This window comes from Glycine soja, chromosome 20, assembly GCF_004193775.1.
Source record: "Glycine soja cultivar W05 chromosome 20, ASM419377v2, whole genome shotgun sequence".
Taxonomy (NCBI): domain Eukaryota; kingdom Viridiplantae; phylum Streptophyta; class Magnoliopsida; order Fabales; family Fabaceae; genus Glycine; species Glycine soja.
Window position 1 is genome coordinate 28,213,294 of NC_041021.1, and position 16,637 is coordinate 28,229,930.

The window sequence follows — 16,637 nt, forward strand, 5'->3', positions numbered from 1 at the left end:
GATTATTGTATGAACTCATGAAACTTTTTTAGTTTATTTGAATGCAATCCTTTGTTTTTTTCAATTTCAATGAGTTTATATATATGTTTTTTTTTTTTTTTGGTCCGCCATGACATCCGCCATTTTCCGCTACGCCATCCGCCATATTTTTATGGCGGATTTTTTACTTTCCGCCATCCGCCATTAACAACATTGGACTGACCTTACCCATTGGGTATAGTTCTAACCATTCAATTTATGGCCAATGATGAAGTGAGTAAGCCCATCGTGTGAGCTGGTCGAAAATGATCCAGTATCCACTGTGAGCAATTCATCAGTCATGGCTTGGCGGCACTAGATTTAGGGATGGTTCAGATCGAGCTTTTATTTTCCCTTTAATACGTGAATGGTACAGGGAGATATATAGATAATGCACAACGCAAAGCTAAGAGCAATAATCTAGCCTAGAAATCAAGGGAATTGATCTCCCTATAAATGCAAATTCTAAATATGATAAAGACAAAAATGACAGCTAATAAATATGTACATAAAATCCTAATGAGCAGTACAAACAGAATTTGTTGATTCTGTGTTGATCTTCAACAAAAAAACATTAAAAGACACATCAAAATTATAACTATTGAAAATAACCTTGAATTTTGGATGCAATCTCATATGAAGGAGGATTCAAAAGAAGATCCCTTATATACCTGAGAACCACAATGACATAAATTAGGTATTCAATCTAGAATTCCTTGCTACAACACTACACTTAGCTACATTTAATTATTAAAACTAAAATAAAAGGCAAAAAGAAACAGAATAAAGGAAATAAACAATTTAAAATGAAAATTTTAGTACAACTAAGACTGAATTTTACAATAAAATGGTCCAAAACTACAAAATATAAACAAGTTTAAAAATTAAAAATCAATGCAGAAAGACAATATTCCCACATCCTACAACAAGGCTAAATTTGTGCTGCCTTAAATATACTTTAACAATTTTTCCTTACTTGTGCTTCATTCAGGAGTTAAGGGGAATGTAGAAGTTTTTGGTTGCAAAATAAAAAGGAAAAGGAAAACAAATAAACCATCTTGCACAAGAAAGAGTGCAATGCAAAATGCATCCATTAAAGTCTTTATACCCTACAAAAGAAAAAAGAAAATTCCTAGTAGTCATTCATTTATTTTTTTACTCGGTGAAAATAATATTGTACTATATGTTAATCAGTACAAGTTGTACTGTTGAAATTACACATTGGGTCAAATTTAGCAGGACTATGGTTCCCTAATACAGAATATCTAAATTGAATTAGGAAACCATAATTCTGACAGTTTGCTTGGCCCACAGCTACCCAAAATACATAGAGTCCCACCCTAATCACATAAATGTCTCCTTCATATTGTTGAACCAGTGATGAAACGACACGTCAAAGTCTTTATTCAGATTTTTTTGCCCATCATCTTTATGAGATGTTGCTGTTTGGAAATGAAGAAAAGTGTGGGGTATTTCAACTTAAATGGTACTCCATCCTCCATCCATCCATACTCCCAAAATTTAGTCTTTTCTCCACACCCCACTTTCCATTTTATCCCTTTATCGAAAACGCTGCCATCTGCACCTAAAGGATCTATGATATTTATATCCTTCCACCATGTTGATACTCTACTGCCCCTTGTTGCTTCCTCCAAATTTCTCCAATCGCCATATTTTGAGTCCAATATTCTAGCCCATAATTCTCCTTTGTTATGGAAAAAGCTTCATTTCCATATGGACATAGAAGCTGATTTTAGGCAGCCCTCAATCCATAATATCCATTTTTCACAAAAATTCATTCTCCTCAACATATATAGCAGAAAATCCCAAGAGACTGAATCGTAAGCCTTTTCAAAATCAGCTTTGAAAATCAAACACGACCTATTCCTTGACTTTGCTTCATGGATTACTTCATTTGCAATGAGGGTGTTGTGTAGCAAATGACGGCCTTCTGTGAATGTTGTTTGTCTCTCATCTATTAGTGCTGGCAACACCTCCTTCAACCTCCATGCTAACACCTTTAACACAATTTTGTATATGCTACCTATTAGAGAAATAGGCCTATGTTCATTTAAATTTTGTGGAACAAATACCTTGGGAATGAGCGCAATGAAGGAGGTATTGCAGCCCTTCGGGAGAGTTCCATGAACAAAAATTCATCCATGAATCAAAGCACATCAACCTTGATAATTTCCCAAAATTCCTTAATGAATTTGAAGTTAAGACCGTCTGGGCCAGGGGTCTTGTCACTCCCACACAACATCCTTAATTTCCTTTTCAATGAAAGGCTTCGATAGTCTGTCATTTTAATGTTGTCCAATGGCTTTAAAGCTGACCCCATCTAGTTTGGGTCTCACCCACTCTTCCTCCTGAAATCTTTTCTTGAAGAACAAACATGTCTCCTCCTTCACCCTTCTAGGTTCATCAATCCAAACACCATTTACAAACACTCCCCTCAAAGTGTTGGATCTGCGATTTAAGTTTACAACTCTATGGAAAAACTTTGAAATATAGTCCCCTTCTTTGATCCATCTTGTTTTTGCTTTCTGCCTCAATAGGGACTCGTGCGATTGTGCAATTGCCCATAGCTCGTCTTGAAAGCTTTTTGCTAACCAGCAACTCTTGGTCAAATAGCTGTCTATCATCACCTTCAAATTCAAGTTTGTTTAGCTCCTTCTCAATGGTTGCTACCTTCTGATGGGTATCTCCAAATTGCTCCTTATTCCAGATTTTCAGCCTAGCCTTGACTCCTTTTATCTTTTCTTTGAGCACAACCCCCCCCCCCCCCCCAAACCTCTTACAGTATTATTCAGCCAAGATTCTTGAACGACCCTTGGAAATTATTTATCATGGAACCAACAATTTAAAATCTTGAAAGGTCGGGGTCCCCAGTCAACAACTTCAGATTTCAGCACAACTGGGCAATGATCCGAGAAATTTCTTTCCAAAATAAATTGTGTTGTACCCTGCCATTTCCGAAGCCATTCAGCACTTACAATAAATCTGTCCAACCTGCTCTTTGTTGTCACATTAGGTTTGTACCATGTGAATTTCCTCTCCACACTAGGTACATCTTCAACTTGAAGGTCCTCTATCCATTCATTGAAATCTTCCATATTACTATCAATTTCCCCCCTTTGAGACAGCCCTACTCTCTCCTCTTGTCTCATGATACTGTTGAAATCCCCAAGTATGCACCACAACACTCCAGGGCTTAAATCTCGCAGCTGTCTGATTTGCTCCCACAAGTTTCTCTTCTGCGTCATGTCGCATGGTACATATACGTTGATAATAGACACCTTCTACCCATAAAGGACCCATATACCCTCTATATAAATAAAACCTTGACCACTTATCTTCCTGTCCAGTCGGAAAGAGTTTTCATTCCCCAAACATAGTAGTCCTCCTGCTCTATTGATGGTTGGTTGCAATTCCCACTTAACTTCTGTATCTCCCCACAGTGCATGACAGACATATTTATCTAGCTGCTCCTTAGTTTCTTGTATACATAACATGTCAACTCTTTCCTTTTGTACCATTCTTCTAATTGTTGCCCATTTTACCCCCCTTCCTAACTCCATTGTATTATATGTGATGATCTTCATTATCCAGCTCCCCTATTTCCCATCTTGTCGGCCTCCTCCTTACCCCTTTCCTCCATACACAGTAACTTTGTGAGTACTGATGTATATCCTTGCCCACTTGTAACTCCCAAATTCTGCACCATGTTCCATTGTGATTTTGCTTCCATTGTTTGATCACACATTTCCAGACTATTATTTTGTAGTGGATCCTGTGCTGGATGTTCCACTTTGTCCATTTCTTTCATCTCTGTCAATTTTTCCAGCCCACTGCCTTTCATTTCCAGTGAGTATTCATCACGTTTGTCAATTACGTTGCTGACCTCCTTGTGGGCCTTTATGTTTGATTTTTTTAGAAGCCCAACGGTGTACCCATGCTCCATTTGCTTTCTACACCTTCTGCTTCTGGAGTATACCTTCTCCACATGTTTTGGGTTTTTTTGTTCACATTTTACATTGCCTTCTGCACCTTCATTTTTGTCATGAAGGGTGTTTTTTGAGAGGCACATTAAGGGCCCATCACATCCAATATTATTTATCCCATCATGTGGCTCTGTGTTCAAATTCAAAATTTGCTTGCGTCATTGAGCCCACCTCTTTGTCTCTGTCCTCTCTGCTATTTTCCTGTTCCTGTGCATGCTCCTGCCAGATTTTGTATCTCCTTTATTGACTCCTCTTCTGACCTCTACTTGTTGCTTTTGGTCTCTTTTTCTTTTCGGTGGATGAGGTTGTGCTTAGGCTCAGTTGTTGTCCTTTGTGCCTATGTTTGTTCACTTTTATCAGGCCTATGGTTGCTTCGGTCAACTTGTTTTTGTCCGCTGCAGGTATCGAATGTGACCCATTCCTGAGCTCGTGTCAGTGACTCCTGGTTATTAACCTGTGGTTCTTTGTGGCGATTTTGACCTTCAGTCTGTCGCTCCTCCGTGTTTCGTTGACTCTGCTCGTCACCGTCAGTGCTCGGAGGAATGTCCTCCTCTGCCAACGGGTCTGTTCTAGCATTATACCTTCGATCGCCATTTGCGTCCCTATTTCACTCTCATTATCGTCAGAACTTATTTCCTCCAACGAGCCTATGAAGCTTCTTCCCAAATATTTGCATCTATCCAGATTGTAACATGTTTCTTCAGCTATATGCACAATGTATTCAACCCATTAATCCAAGCGGAAACCTTGTGCTGAATTAATGGCTGCCATGGTGTCTTCACTAATATCCGCGCCCTGTCCAGCCTATGGAGTTCATCCATTTCGTCATCCACCTCCACCACTTCTCCTATCGCCATCATAATCTGTCTAATATGCTCCATATCCCAGGCATTCAGAGGTATACCCCAGGACAGCAGCCAGACTAGGCGATAGCCAATTCTTAGCTGAGGGGTTCACTTTTCTAGTGAGTAGAACAAGGATGAGCCTTGCTAATTTGCTTCCTTAGCCATTTGTGTAGCTCTGGTCTTTGTAAGTCCCATTAGCAATATCATGTCATCACCAATATATTTTAGCGTGATGTCTTCACCTCCATTCCACATGAAATCGTCTACCATTCTATCAAACAGCGCAAGGTTCTTCAGTCTTCCCACCCATGTGTTTCTTAGCCATGTCTTTTCTTCCACATTTATGTTCAGCTGCACTGACGAGTGAGATACAGCACCAGTTAGGCTCGAGTTTCTAAGAAATCTTCCGGGTGTCGTGTTTCTTCCTTCCGTCATCAAGATCTTTGCATACGAGGTTGCCTCTTTCTTCTGTTGGAATTGTTTTGTCTTTGTATCTACATGGTTGCCTTCCGTCATCAAGATCTTTGCATACGAGGTTGCCTCTTTCTTCTGTTGGAATTGTTTTGTCTTTGTATCTACATGGTTGCCTTCCATCTTGTGCTTGTCTTTCCCGTTGGCTTCTTCCTGTCCTTTTTTCTCTCGTCCTCCCCGACTAACTTCTTCCAGTGTCACCCTCTCTCTTCCATGCTTTGACATATTGACATGCATTTTTAATACCCTTACTACCAGGCTATCCAGTTTTCTCTCCAACCTTGTTACATCTTTCACCCCCTTGAATCTCACGAAGCCATATCTCTTACCCCACCTATTACGGTTTCTTGCAATAAAAACCTCTCGGACATCCCCCCATTTTTTAAACTCATACCATAAGTCTGATTCATTCATCTCCTCAGGGAATCTTGTGAAAAAGAAGGAATGAATATCAGATGCATCCCTCCAATTTGTTTTTCGCCTTTCCACCTGCTGGCCATATCCATTTCCAGCATGGTTCCGCTGGGATCCTACTCTCACCCACTACCTTTTTCCTAGTAGTCATTCATAATAAAGAAAGCAATGCTAATTGCACAAAGCATAGAGTCGGGTAGAACGTGCGAGTTGATATACCATGATATGGATAAACACAAAATTTAAAGGGTTAATTGGTCAAATAATTAGCATGGGATAATTTCTAAATACACCATGTAACCAAAAATAAAAAGAATCCTTTACTCACAATGCTGGTAATCCATTGCAGTTTCGTGAAAGTAAGACCTTCAACAAAGAAGGTATTCCTTCAGTTGGAATGGCACCTAAAAATGCAAGAGAAGCAGATTTAGATAAAAAGAAAATGACAAGTGAACAATTGAGCATTCATCAATGTTGATGCACCAACCAATTTGAGTAGATGTTCCAAGAGTTAAAGGTCGAGCCCTATTCCCTGAATACACAGTTGCGTTCCGAAATGTAACCTCCTCATCAAGACTGTAAAGCTCCTTTACCTATGTTCAAAGTGAAATACCCACGTAACAACTTAAATGATTCATATATATTTATATGCAATACATACAAAATAAAATAAAAATGAAATAATTATATATATTTATTTTAAAATCATACCTTGGCCAAAAGATCAGAGATAGGGTTTCCATCAAACCATTCAAAATGTCTAGAAGAACATTCTCCCCACAAAAGTCCCCCCTCACCAAATTCTCCCCAGTCGCAGGTTCCTAGAAAAACAATATTTTATCAGCAAAAATAATATATATATATATATATATATATATATATATATATATATGTCGAAGTACCAGAGGTACAAAGATTACATAATTGAGATAGACCATACAATTGGTTCCGTAAATCAGACTTAGCACAGTCTCGATAGGAACCAAACGATGGCTGTGAAACAAGGTCTTTATCTACTGTTATCTTATGTTGCTGTCCTCAGCTAATAAACAAAACCATTCCTAAGATTACTTGACCATGGGTTAAAATGTATTGTAAAATTTTTCTCCAAACTTCAGAGCCAAGTCCAAAGTATGAATGCTGCATCTTCAAAGACTTTGTTGCCATTAAACATTGCATTGGAAAACAGTATGTTGTTCCTGTGCTGCCATATGGACCATATCAAAGCCAACCACCAGCACTGCCACCTATTGACCCTTATGCCCTCAGCCAAACCAGATGCATGTTGGAGAAAATGTTGCCTTGGGGTGTGCGGGAAAGCACCTTGTATATTCAGCCAAGACAGGGATTCCCACCAGATAGGTTGGATCTTGCTGCAGTGGATGAATAAGTGGGCTGCATCCTCCTCCATGCATCCGGAGAATGGACAAGACAAGTCATTGATCTGCACCTGCCGCCTTTGTAAGTTTGTTCTTGTTGGCAATCTGTCTCTAAGTAATCTCCAGGCAAAAACTGAAATTTTGCTTGGAATCTTTATTTTCCATAGCTCCTGAAAACATTCATTGTGACTTCCCGCAGCTGATTCTCCCCTTAACATATTGTAAGCACTTTGTACGGAATAGTTGCCACTTGGATCTGCCTTCCACACCCACTCATCACTTCTATGTTGCTGTATTGTCATGTCTTCAACCTCTCTTAGGAAACTAATAGCCGAAACAATCTCATTGTCAAAAAGGGGCCTCCTCCATGTGAACTCTCACTCCCATCCTGTTCCCTTGTGATCTCCCATCTGTCTAATGAGCTGATTTTGCTGGCAAGAAATTAGGTATAATCTAGGATATTTTGCGGATAATGTTTCCTCCCCACTAACCCGATTGTCCTCCCAACAATATTCAGATGCATAAGATGAAGAAAACAAATATTTATATCTAACAAGGATTTTTGTGCATACTCTTTTGCACAAAGACCATTTACAATTTACTTAAACAGCACAAATTATAATAACAATGGGAAAATTTCATTTTTATAGCACAAATTTTATAATAAATATTATTACGAACAAGGGAGAAATACAACTAAGGATAGCATCAACCAAAACAGAAAAGTCTAGTTACAACATGGAACATGAAAATCTAAAAGTATGATCTTCAACATGTGCTCCATATAAAGTCACCTTGGGCTCCAAAGTTAGGCCCAAATTTTTACCCAATTCATTCAATAAAAAAAATTAAAGAATGAGAAAGTACAAACCACTAGAATTCTGCCTTAAAGATGTATGCAGAAATAAGTGATGATATTGACAAGTACGAAGCTTTGTAACAACTGCTTCTTCTGTCAAACAATCTTCAGAAGAATAAGTCTTCATGGTCTCTAGCACCATATTGATGCAATAGCCCCTTGCAGAATGAGATATTCCTGCAATAAAAAGATATCACTCAAACTTATCATTCCAATGCAATAAAAAGATAGTGTTAATAGAGAATTGCAAATAACCATAAATGAGTATTGCGAAAATTGACCATTACTACAATATCCCCATAACTGCCAACATTTTTTTTTTATCAGCAAAGATAAATATATTATATTGAAATAAAGTACCAGAGGTACTAATTACAAAGATATGGAATATTATATGTAGTACATAAGTAGTCAAATAGATCTACTAGATCCCCATAACTGCCAACATGATAGTTATTATTACACATAAATTAAATAATACAAGACTGCTCATGATAGTTATTATCTAGTCCAACCACCTTTGCAATGACATTCAAATGAGAAATCCTTCCAAATTGCAACATGGATCAGTAATGGTTGACCTACTTTAATAAAAATGCCTTTATTTCACAACCCAAACTATGATCTGAACAAAGGCTTTAGAAAGAAATCCTCATTGATTTTCTGAAAAATACAGAATTTACATAATCGAGACTTAAGCTACTACAATCAGGGTTCTTTAGATAACACATTCTTCATTGCTCAAAGCGCTATCTAAAGTGTTTTAAGGAAGAAACATAATTTGCAAGGACTAAACACAAAAAAAAAATACTAGGACGAAAAGCAAAAAGGCACTAAATTGCAAGGACTAAAAAGGTATTTAAGTCAAAAAAAAAAAACAATACCTACTACAGGCATTGGTTCTGGAAAGTTAAGATCATGATCAACTGTAGCAAGTCCATATACATAGGGATTTCCAGGATGAGCATGCCTGAAAGTTAAAACATTAAATCAATCTCATGACAACTTGGAAAATACAAATATATTAAGTGATAAAAATTATATGGAAAAGAAAAAATTCATTTCCATGATTTCTATATGGTTATCAAAAAATACACTCACTATTATGCACAAGCATGCCAACAAGAGTTGGTTCAGCTAGTAAGGATCAAAACACAACAAATAGACCCCCAAAAAAAATTAAAATTGTTGAATGGAAGGATTAGGATGATTTCTTGGACTATCATGTGGCCAGCTCATAGTTCAAGTAGAGCAACAAGGTCAGGCTAATTTCTTTGGGAAAGCCATAGGGATAGATTCATCTCTAGGAAAGCATCAAAGGCAAGCTTATGTCTCTGGAGGAGCCACAGACCAGCCAATACTAAAATAAAGCCACAATGCCACTATGATTTCTTTGGGAAGGCTATGTTGCCAGGCTAATATCACTGAGAACGTATTGGGGCCAAACTAACAACTCTAATCTCACAGTACATGATTCAGACCAAAGAAGGTAGATCTAGTAAAATGATGACATGGCCGTGGTAGATTGATAATGGTGGCAAGAGACTCAAACACGCTATTGAGATTAATGGCAGGTTAGATTAGAATGGAGAGAAACATAGGTGCTAGCTAGGACACACTGTATATGTCACAGCAATGGTAGATTCGGAGATGGACGGAATAAAGTACACAACTAGGGATTATCAAAAGGAGGAGACAATAATAAGAAAACTGTCTGAAACACACACTACAGAAATACAAGATTGACTGGTGGAGGCTATGACGAAGGAGGCAAATGCAATGAAGAGCCTTCTTTATCCCCTACTAATTTGAGTCATCTCCTTCTCTTAGTCAGCCTTCTTTATCCCCTACTAATTTTAATTTCCCCTCCATTCCTATCATTGCTACTAATCGGCCACCTGTGTCTCCTCTGCACACACAAACCTCTGTTGGCAGTTCTTCCTCATCTCAGTCTGATCCTCCTGTTCAGTCAGACTTACCTCAGTCTGTTTCTGTTCAGTCCTCTAATCCTGAACAGACAGATCAACCTATTGTTTCTAATACTGTCATATCATCAAATTCAGAATCCTCATCTTCATCCAGTAACTCCTCTCCTCTCCTCCTCCTAGATCATCCAATATTCACCCTATGCAAACCAGATCTAAATCTGGTATGCACTTACCCAGGATTGATCCTTTACTTCTTTTGGCTCATTGTGAACCAAAGAGTGTGAAACAAGCTTTGACAGATCCCAATTGCTTTTCAGCCATGAAACAAGAATATGAAGCATTGATGAATAATCACACTAGGGATTTAGTGCCTCTTCCACCAAACAGAAAAGCAATTGGCTGTAAATGAGTTTTTAGAGTAAAAGAAAATGCAGATGGTTCTATTAAAAAATTCAAAGCTAGATTGGTTGCAAAAGGAATTAATCAAGTTTGTGGTTTTGATTTTTCTGCAACTTTCTCTCCTGTGGTGAAACCTGTTACTATTAGACTTATTCTTACATTGGCTCTCACCAATCAGTGGAAACTTACTCAGTTAGATGTAAACAATTCTTTTCTGGATGGACTGCTTAATGAGACTGTATATATGTCTCAACCACCTGGTTTTCAAAGCTCCAATTCTTCTATAGTGTGCAAAGTGAATAGAGCTTTGTATGGTCTCAAACAAGCTCTTCAACAGTGGTTTGAAAGACTTCAGTCTACCCTTATTCAGTTTGGTTTTGTTGCAAGTAAATGTGATCCTTCTTTGTTCATCTACAAGACTACCTCTCATACCGTTTATCTCCTAGTATACGTAGATGACATTATAATTACTGGTAGTTCTGATCAACTGATTCAGCATCTCACATCTCAGCTCAATTCAAAATTTTCTCTCAAACAACTTGGTCTACTGGACTACTTTCTTGGAATTGAAGTAAAAGCTCTTCCTGATAAGTCATTACTGCTTACTCAGAGCAAACAAAACTTAGTGAAAATTAATAAGTTAAAAGAATCCTAATTATATTTTTGATAGAAAAATAGAAAGGATCCAATTTGAGCAAGGTTCAGAAAAAATGGTTGGAATTTGTAAAACTGTTTTGATCAAAAGTGTAGCCGCAGGAATTAACCTTCTATTTGTATGATTCTTTCATAGAAAGAAAAAATGGTATGTTGCTGCCATTTTTTAAAAGATTTAAGATTCCCAAAGTAATGTCGTTGCAGAAAACAAATATTGCAAAAGCTCAATATATTTCTTCTCCTATGGCTTCAAGTTGCAAGCTTACTAAAATAGGTTCTAATTTGTTTTCTGATCCTACTATGTATAGGTCTGTAGTGGGTGCTTTGCAATATTTGACTATTACTAGACCTGAGATATGCTTTGCAGTGAACAAGGTTTGCCAATTCATGGCAAATCCTATGGATACTTCATGGTCTTCATCTTAAGACAGCTATTTGGGGCTTTGTGATGCAGACTGGGAATCTGATATAGATGACAGAAGGTCTACTTCAGGTGCAGCCATCTATTTTGGTCCTAATCTAATATCCTGGTGGTCTGGCAAGCAGCAAGTTGTTGCTAGATCAACCACAGAAGCAGAATATATAAGTTTAGCTCAGACTACTGCAGAAATATCCTGGATTCAGACCTTATTAACTGAATTAAGAGTCTCATTCAGCACTCCTATTATCTTCTGTGATAACCAAAGTGCAGTTGCCATTGCTCACAATCCAGTCCTTCATGCAAGAACAAAACATACGGAAATTGATGTCCTTTTTGTTTGTGAAAAAATCCTGACCAAGTAACTAATTGTCCACATGTTCCAGTCCTTGATCAGTGAGCAGATGCTCTCACCAAGCCTCTTTCTCCAAACAGATTTATTTTTCTAAGAGCCAAACTCAATGTGCTTGAGGCCTCTTCAAAGTCTCAACCACCTTGAGTTTGGGGGGGAATTATAGTATTGTAATAGAGTTGCAGTTATTCAACTGCACTCTTCGTTTACTCTAGTTAATACTAGTATGTTAGTTGGCTGAGTTAGAGAATTAGTTAGAGTTAGTTAATGACAGTTGTTGACAGCTGTCATAACTAACTGACTAGTCTATATAATCTAAACTGTAATCTTCAGTTCAGTGCCTAATAACATTTTCATCTTCTCTTTTCTCTCAAATATACTCTCTTTAGAATTCAGTTATATATATTGTAAGGTAGATAAGCTGACTCAATTACAGCTAAGCAATAACCATAGAAAGGTCTGAAGTAACTGGAACGAACTGTAGAAACTGTAGAGAAGCTATATAAACAAAACATTGTAGTTCAGAGTTGTAATTTGACAATTACTCCAATAACCATATTGCTTATTTTCAATTTCAAGTTGGATTTTTGTCTGTTAAGGATGATGCCTTAACTACTGTCCATATACCCCTTCCTTCTTTCTATCTATTAAATCCACAAATCATCACTTTTAACTCACAAATAAGACAAACACTAGCAAAAAAGACAAGTTTTTTTTCCTCACTGATAACCACAAAAAGCTCTATCAATAGATGACACACCCCCACACAGAGACCACTGACATATAGAGAATGTTGTACTTACCCAGATATAAAGCGACGTTTCCTGGATCGAGCTTGACTTGGGCCCTGAGCCTCCTCCACAATGCACTATTGAGACCAAAATTTATTAGCAGCATGTATTCATAGATAAGATGGCAAGCATTATAAGAATTTACAAACAACTAAATAGGGGTTAGTCACTTTGGGTTTCATTTTGAAGAATGCTACAATCAGATGCACAACAAAAGATAGCATAAGTTCAGTTATGGAGGGATAAAAATTTAAATCCTCCCTGTGATCCTTATTATAAGGCATAGATTAGAAGGAAATGATGGTCCTTTTTATAAGGCATTTTAGAATTCCTATGAAGCATTTAATCATTTTTTTCATTAGTTGCCCTTATTAAATACTCTAAATATTTGTGATTTTTTATTGATAGAGGTTCATATTACTCTAGGACTTCAATGTTTTCACATCACCCATAACAAGTCAATGATTATTAATAAGGGTAACATTGGTACATTAGTAATATTTTTTAAAAATTCAATAAAATCAACTGAATTAATTACTTTTATGGGTTTGTGTGATTTATGTCCAAAGTGTCTTATAATAAAGACAGGAGGGAGTAAAGTAAAAAAATGGTAGAGCATTGTTAAATTGTTATACTCACCACTGAATAACCATTTGTTGTCAGATCATCTAAAGTCTGTCGAAGATTCTTTGACCAAAGAAAAGAAGAAAGTAATTGTTATACATCTAGAAGTTCACTCACAATTTCCAATATAAAAATTAAATTTCATGAGAAAGGAAATAACCAAAACAAATCACAGCATCAATATAAAAGTTTGTCAACAAAAATAAAAATACCACGACAGGACAACCAGCTCTTGGGATACTATCTGATCGCAGACCACCAATGGGATTTAAACCCACATATTCAACAAGAATACAAGCATCTATTCCCCAAGCTTCATAGAATTCCCCAACCTGAGAAAAAAAAAATTTTAAAATGATACCAAGAAAAAGCTTACTTCATGAAAGGTAGAAATAGAATGTTAGTGAACCAGCTAATGAACAAACCAAATTGTATTGAGAATACGTAATCATGCTCTCTTCATACTAAATTGACAAATCTGTCTATGAATGATATAGCTATTACTTACTCTGCAAAGCAATACTTGACGTGGAAATTTTGACTTGAATTGCAACATTTCCCAGTTGAGTGTTCCTTCCTTCAGACTACACATATGAAAATTGATTCCTCCATCAACTTTCCATAATAATACCATCCCTTGAAATAGAGAATAAGGGATTTGAAGTATTTATGTGCAAGTTTATGGAACAATAGCCAATGTAAATGGTTAACAATAGAGGATTATCAATTATATCCGATCTTCAATCATAAATGGCATTCTTGTTGACATCGGCTCATTTGTTGTGAGTTTGTATTTGAACAAAAAAGAACTTACCTGTATTGCAACTTATGCAGGGGAAAATAAATGAGAATAGAATAAAAGTGCAAAATAAAGCATGCTAACAGTTTTGAATGTAAACTTGTACCCTATAAAGTCCTAATAAATCTGTAGGTAAAAAGAAACCACAATTAATGTTTTCATATTTTTTTGTTACAAAAATAAAGAGAACGCACATAAAGTAATAAACTAAATTTCATACAAACTCACCTTCCATTTTTCAAGTTGGAATTCAGGCCAAGCAAATTAGAAAATTCAAGTCTTTCAATTAGTTGGACAGTTGAAAGCTTTCGGCACATCTGCAACCTCTGTCATAATTTGAAAAGGAAACAAGAGCGAGAATGAAAAGTTTTCTATAAAGATCCCATGGTTTATAATCAAAACAACAAAAATCAATAACTAATTTTGCAATTTAACTAGAGGCAAAAAAATAGATGGACCTACCTCCTTCCACCACAATATGTGAGGAAGGTCTTTATCATCTAAACCATTATTATTTGGCACTTTGGGCTTCTTGGTGGCCTTAGTACTCCCCCTTGAAACCTTCTTTTCCGCATAACTTGTTACATTTTTAACATGTCCATTTATTCTGTTCATCAACAAGTTTCACAACTTAGATTAGATGACATACCGCAAAAGAATAGATACTTACATCATTAGGATTTCACCATGGCTAGAAAATATCAAATCAAACAAATTAGAGCTATTTTTTCTCAATTTGGAATGACAACTTCACAATCTGTTTAGCTTGACATCTAACACTATAATAATAGATATGCATCCAAGTACATCATTCACATTCAAGTTCAACCTATTTCAATACACACATGACAGACATATCTTAACTTCGTAATCATGATTCTTGCATATTGAATAAGTTAGCGAAGTTTCTAATTAGACACGATAATATAGCTGATTGCATTTTATCACAATAACAGGTAAAGCAAGCAAGATGTAGCTAGAATGAAATCAAGGTAAAATACTACTATTAGCATGAATAACTCATGCCGACTAACCAGATATTGTTGTTCAAGCACAAAAATCTCAGACAAGATGTCTATGATTCATACAATGTCTCTAAACCAGTGTTATCAATGGCGGACAGCAGAACATAGTGGAAGGCCAAAATATCCGCCATATAACTATTGTGGCCTATGGCACCACTATAGTGGGCCTCCCTTCACAAATTGCCTATGGCAGTTGGCAAAAAATCCACCATGTCATTCTGCCATGGCGCCACCATTTGACAACACTACTCCAAACTGAATTTCACCAAGACTATTTGCCTCATTTGTTCACATGCAAATGAAATTTAAATATGCAGATGGCATATGTTACCATGACCACTCACAAACAAATCTAACAAAATGCTAACTTGCTTCCCCAACAAATTAACATTTATAGGCTATGGAAGCATGCATATCTTAAAAAAAATTCAAACGTTCATCAATGCATTCAACATAGATCAGAATCAAATATTATTAACATATTTTTTCTCAATAAAGCCAAACAATATCTTTTTTAAGAAAAAAATGAAGCAATAAAAGCATCCCCTTACAAAAAATATTATAGCAAGCGGGCAATTCTAGCCATTGCACCTCAAAGCCAAACAAAAAGATTATGAAAAAAAAAGCATTAAAGATTATGGGTGATATTGATTACCGAAGGAAGCGAGAAGGAAGTGATGAAATGAGAAAGGGAAACGGAGGAGAAGGAGAGAAGCGAGCAAGGGAGCACCAACGGGGCAAGAAAAGGGCGACGTTTCTAGTGGCTAGCCTGAACATTGCGGTGAATGGAACTGTCAAATGGAGAGAGAGAAAGTAAAGTGAGTTCCCGCGCCTCCTTGTCTTCCTTCTCTTGTGTCTTCTATCTTCAAAGTACATTGATTTTTTAAAATTATTATATTATTCAAAATAATTTAGTTTAAAAAATGTATTTTAGTTATTATTATAGTTTAAAAATTAAAACTTAAAATTACATTTAATATTTAATTTAACTTCGCAAATGTCCATTTTAGGAAAATAAATATAATTAATAATTTAATCTTCACTAATATACCAAATGAAAGCTAAATAAGTATTAGAAAAATATATATGTGTAAGATCAAATTTGGGGATTTCCTAAACAAATCAAAATTGAATTTTTTGAGTACTAGGTTTTTTGCATGTATAGCTGTGACAACAATCAATTAATCATTATGTTAAAAGTGATAATTAAATAAATAAAATATACGTTAAGAATAAATTAATAATTATTTTTGCTGATAGAATAAAATAATATATATTAAGTTAAAAAATGGCAACCGGATAAAAAAAAACTGAATTAATTTAAATATACCAAATTTTTTTAAAAATAAATCTGCCTTTGTATTATTCTTTCTTCATTGTTGTATTTACACACTTTTTTTTTCTGACTACACACTTCTATTTTCCTTATCCTACTTTTGAAAGCCAAGATGCATAAAAAAATTGTCAATATCATTTCTTAAATATTTTTAAAATTGTTAATATCATATTTTAAAAAATATTTATTAATTTGTAAAATTATTACCAACATATTATTGGACTGAGTGAAACTAGCCTCGATCTTCTAAGGCAAGATTTCTTCTAGTCTAAGTTTTGTAAATGAAAAAAAAAACGTGATTGGGATGGGAGACCCACTAGT

General features: G+C 36.0%; 1 protein-coding gene across 1 annotated transcript in view; it reads right to left on the minus strand.

Moving 5' to 3' along the window:
* LOC114401466 (DNA mismatch repair protein MSH1, mitochondrial-like) overlaps nucleotides 1-15,825 on the minus strand; it is a 40,255-nt gene extending 24,430 nt beyond the window's left edge. Inside the window, exons 1-13 of the mRNA XM_028363980.1 lie at nucleotides 15,636-15,825; nucleotides 14,418-14,562; nucleotides 14,184-14,281; nucleotides 13,665-13,740; nucleotides 13,369-13,488; nucleotides 13,172-13,219; nucleotides 12,545-12,609; nucleotides 8,875-8,960; nucleotides 8,003-8,167; nucleotides 6,464-6,573; nucleotides 6,240-6,345; nucleotides 6,081-6,156; nucleotides 631-689 (exon numbers count right to left, since the gene is read on the minus strand). Coding sequence (XP_028219781.1) covers nucleotides 631-689; nucleotides 6,081-6,156; nucleotides 6,240-6,345; nucleotides 6,464-6,573; nucleotides 8,003-8,167; nucleotides 8,875-8,960; nucleotides 12,545-12,609; nucleotides 13,172-13,219; nucleotides 13,369-13,488; nucleotides 13,665-13,740; nucleotides 14,184-14,281; nucleotides 14,418-14,562; nucleotides 15,636-15,757 — 1,276 coding nt within the window. The 5' untranslated portion in view covers nucleotides 15,758-15,825. The remainder of the gene's footprint in view (nucleotides 1-630; nucleotides 690-6,080; nucleotides 6,157-6,239; nucleotides 6,346-6,463; nucleotides 6,574-8,002; nucleotides 8,168-8,874; nucleotides 8,961-12,544; nucleotides 12,610-13,171; nucleotides 13,220-13,368; nucleotides 13,489-13,664; nucleotides 13,741-14,183; nucleotides 14,282-14,417; nucleotides 14,563-15,635) is intronic.
* Between the last annotated feature and the right edge of the window lie 812 nt (nucleotides 15,826-16,637).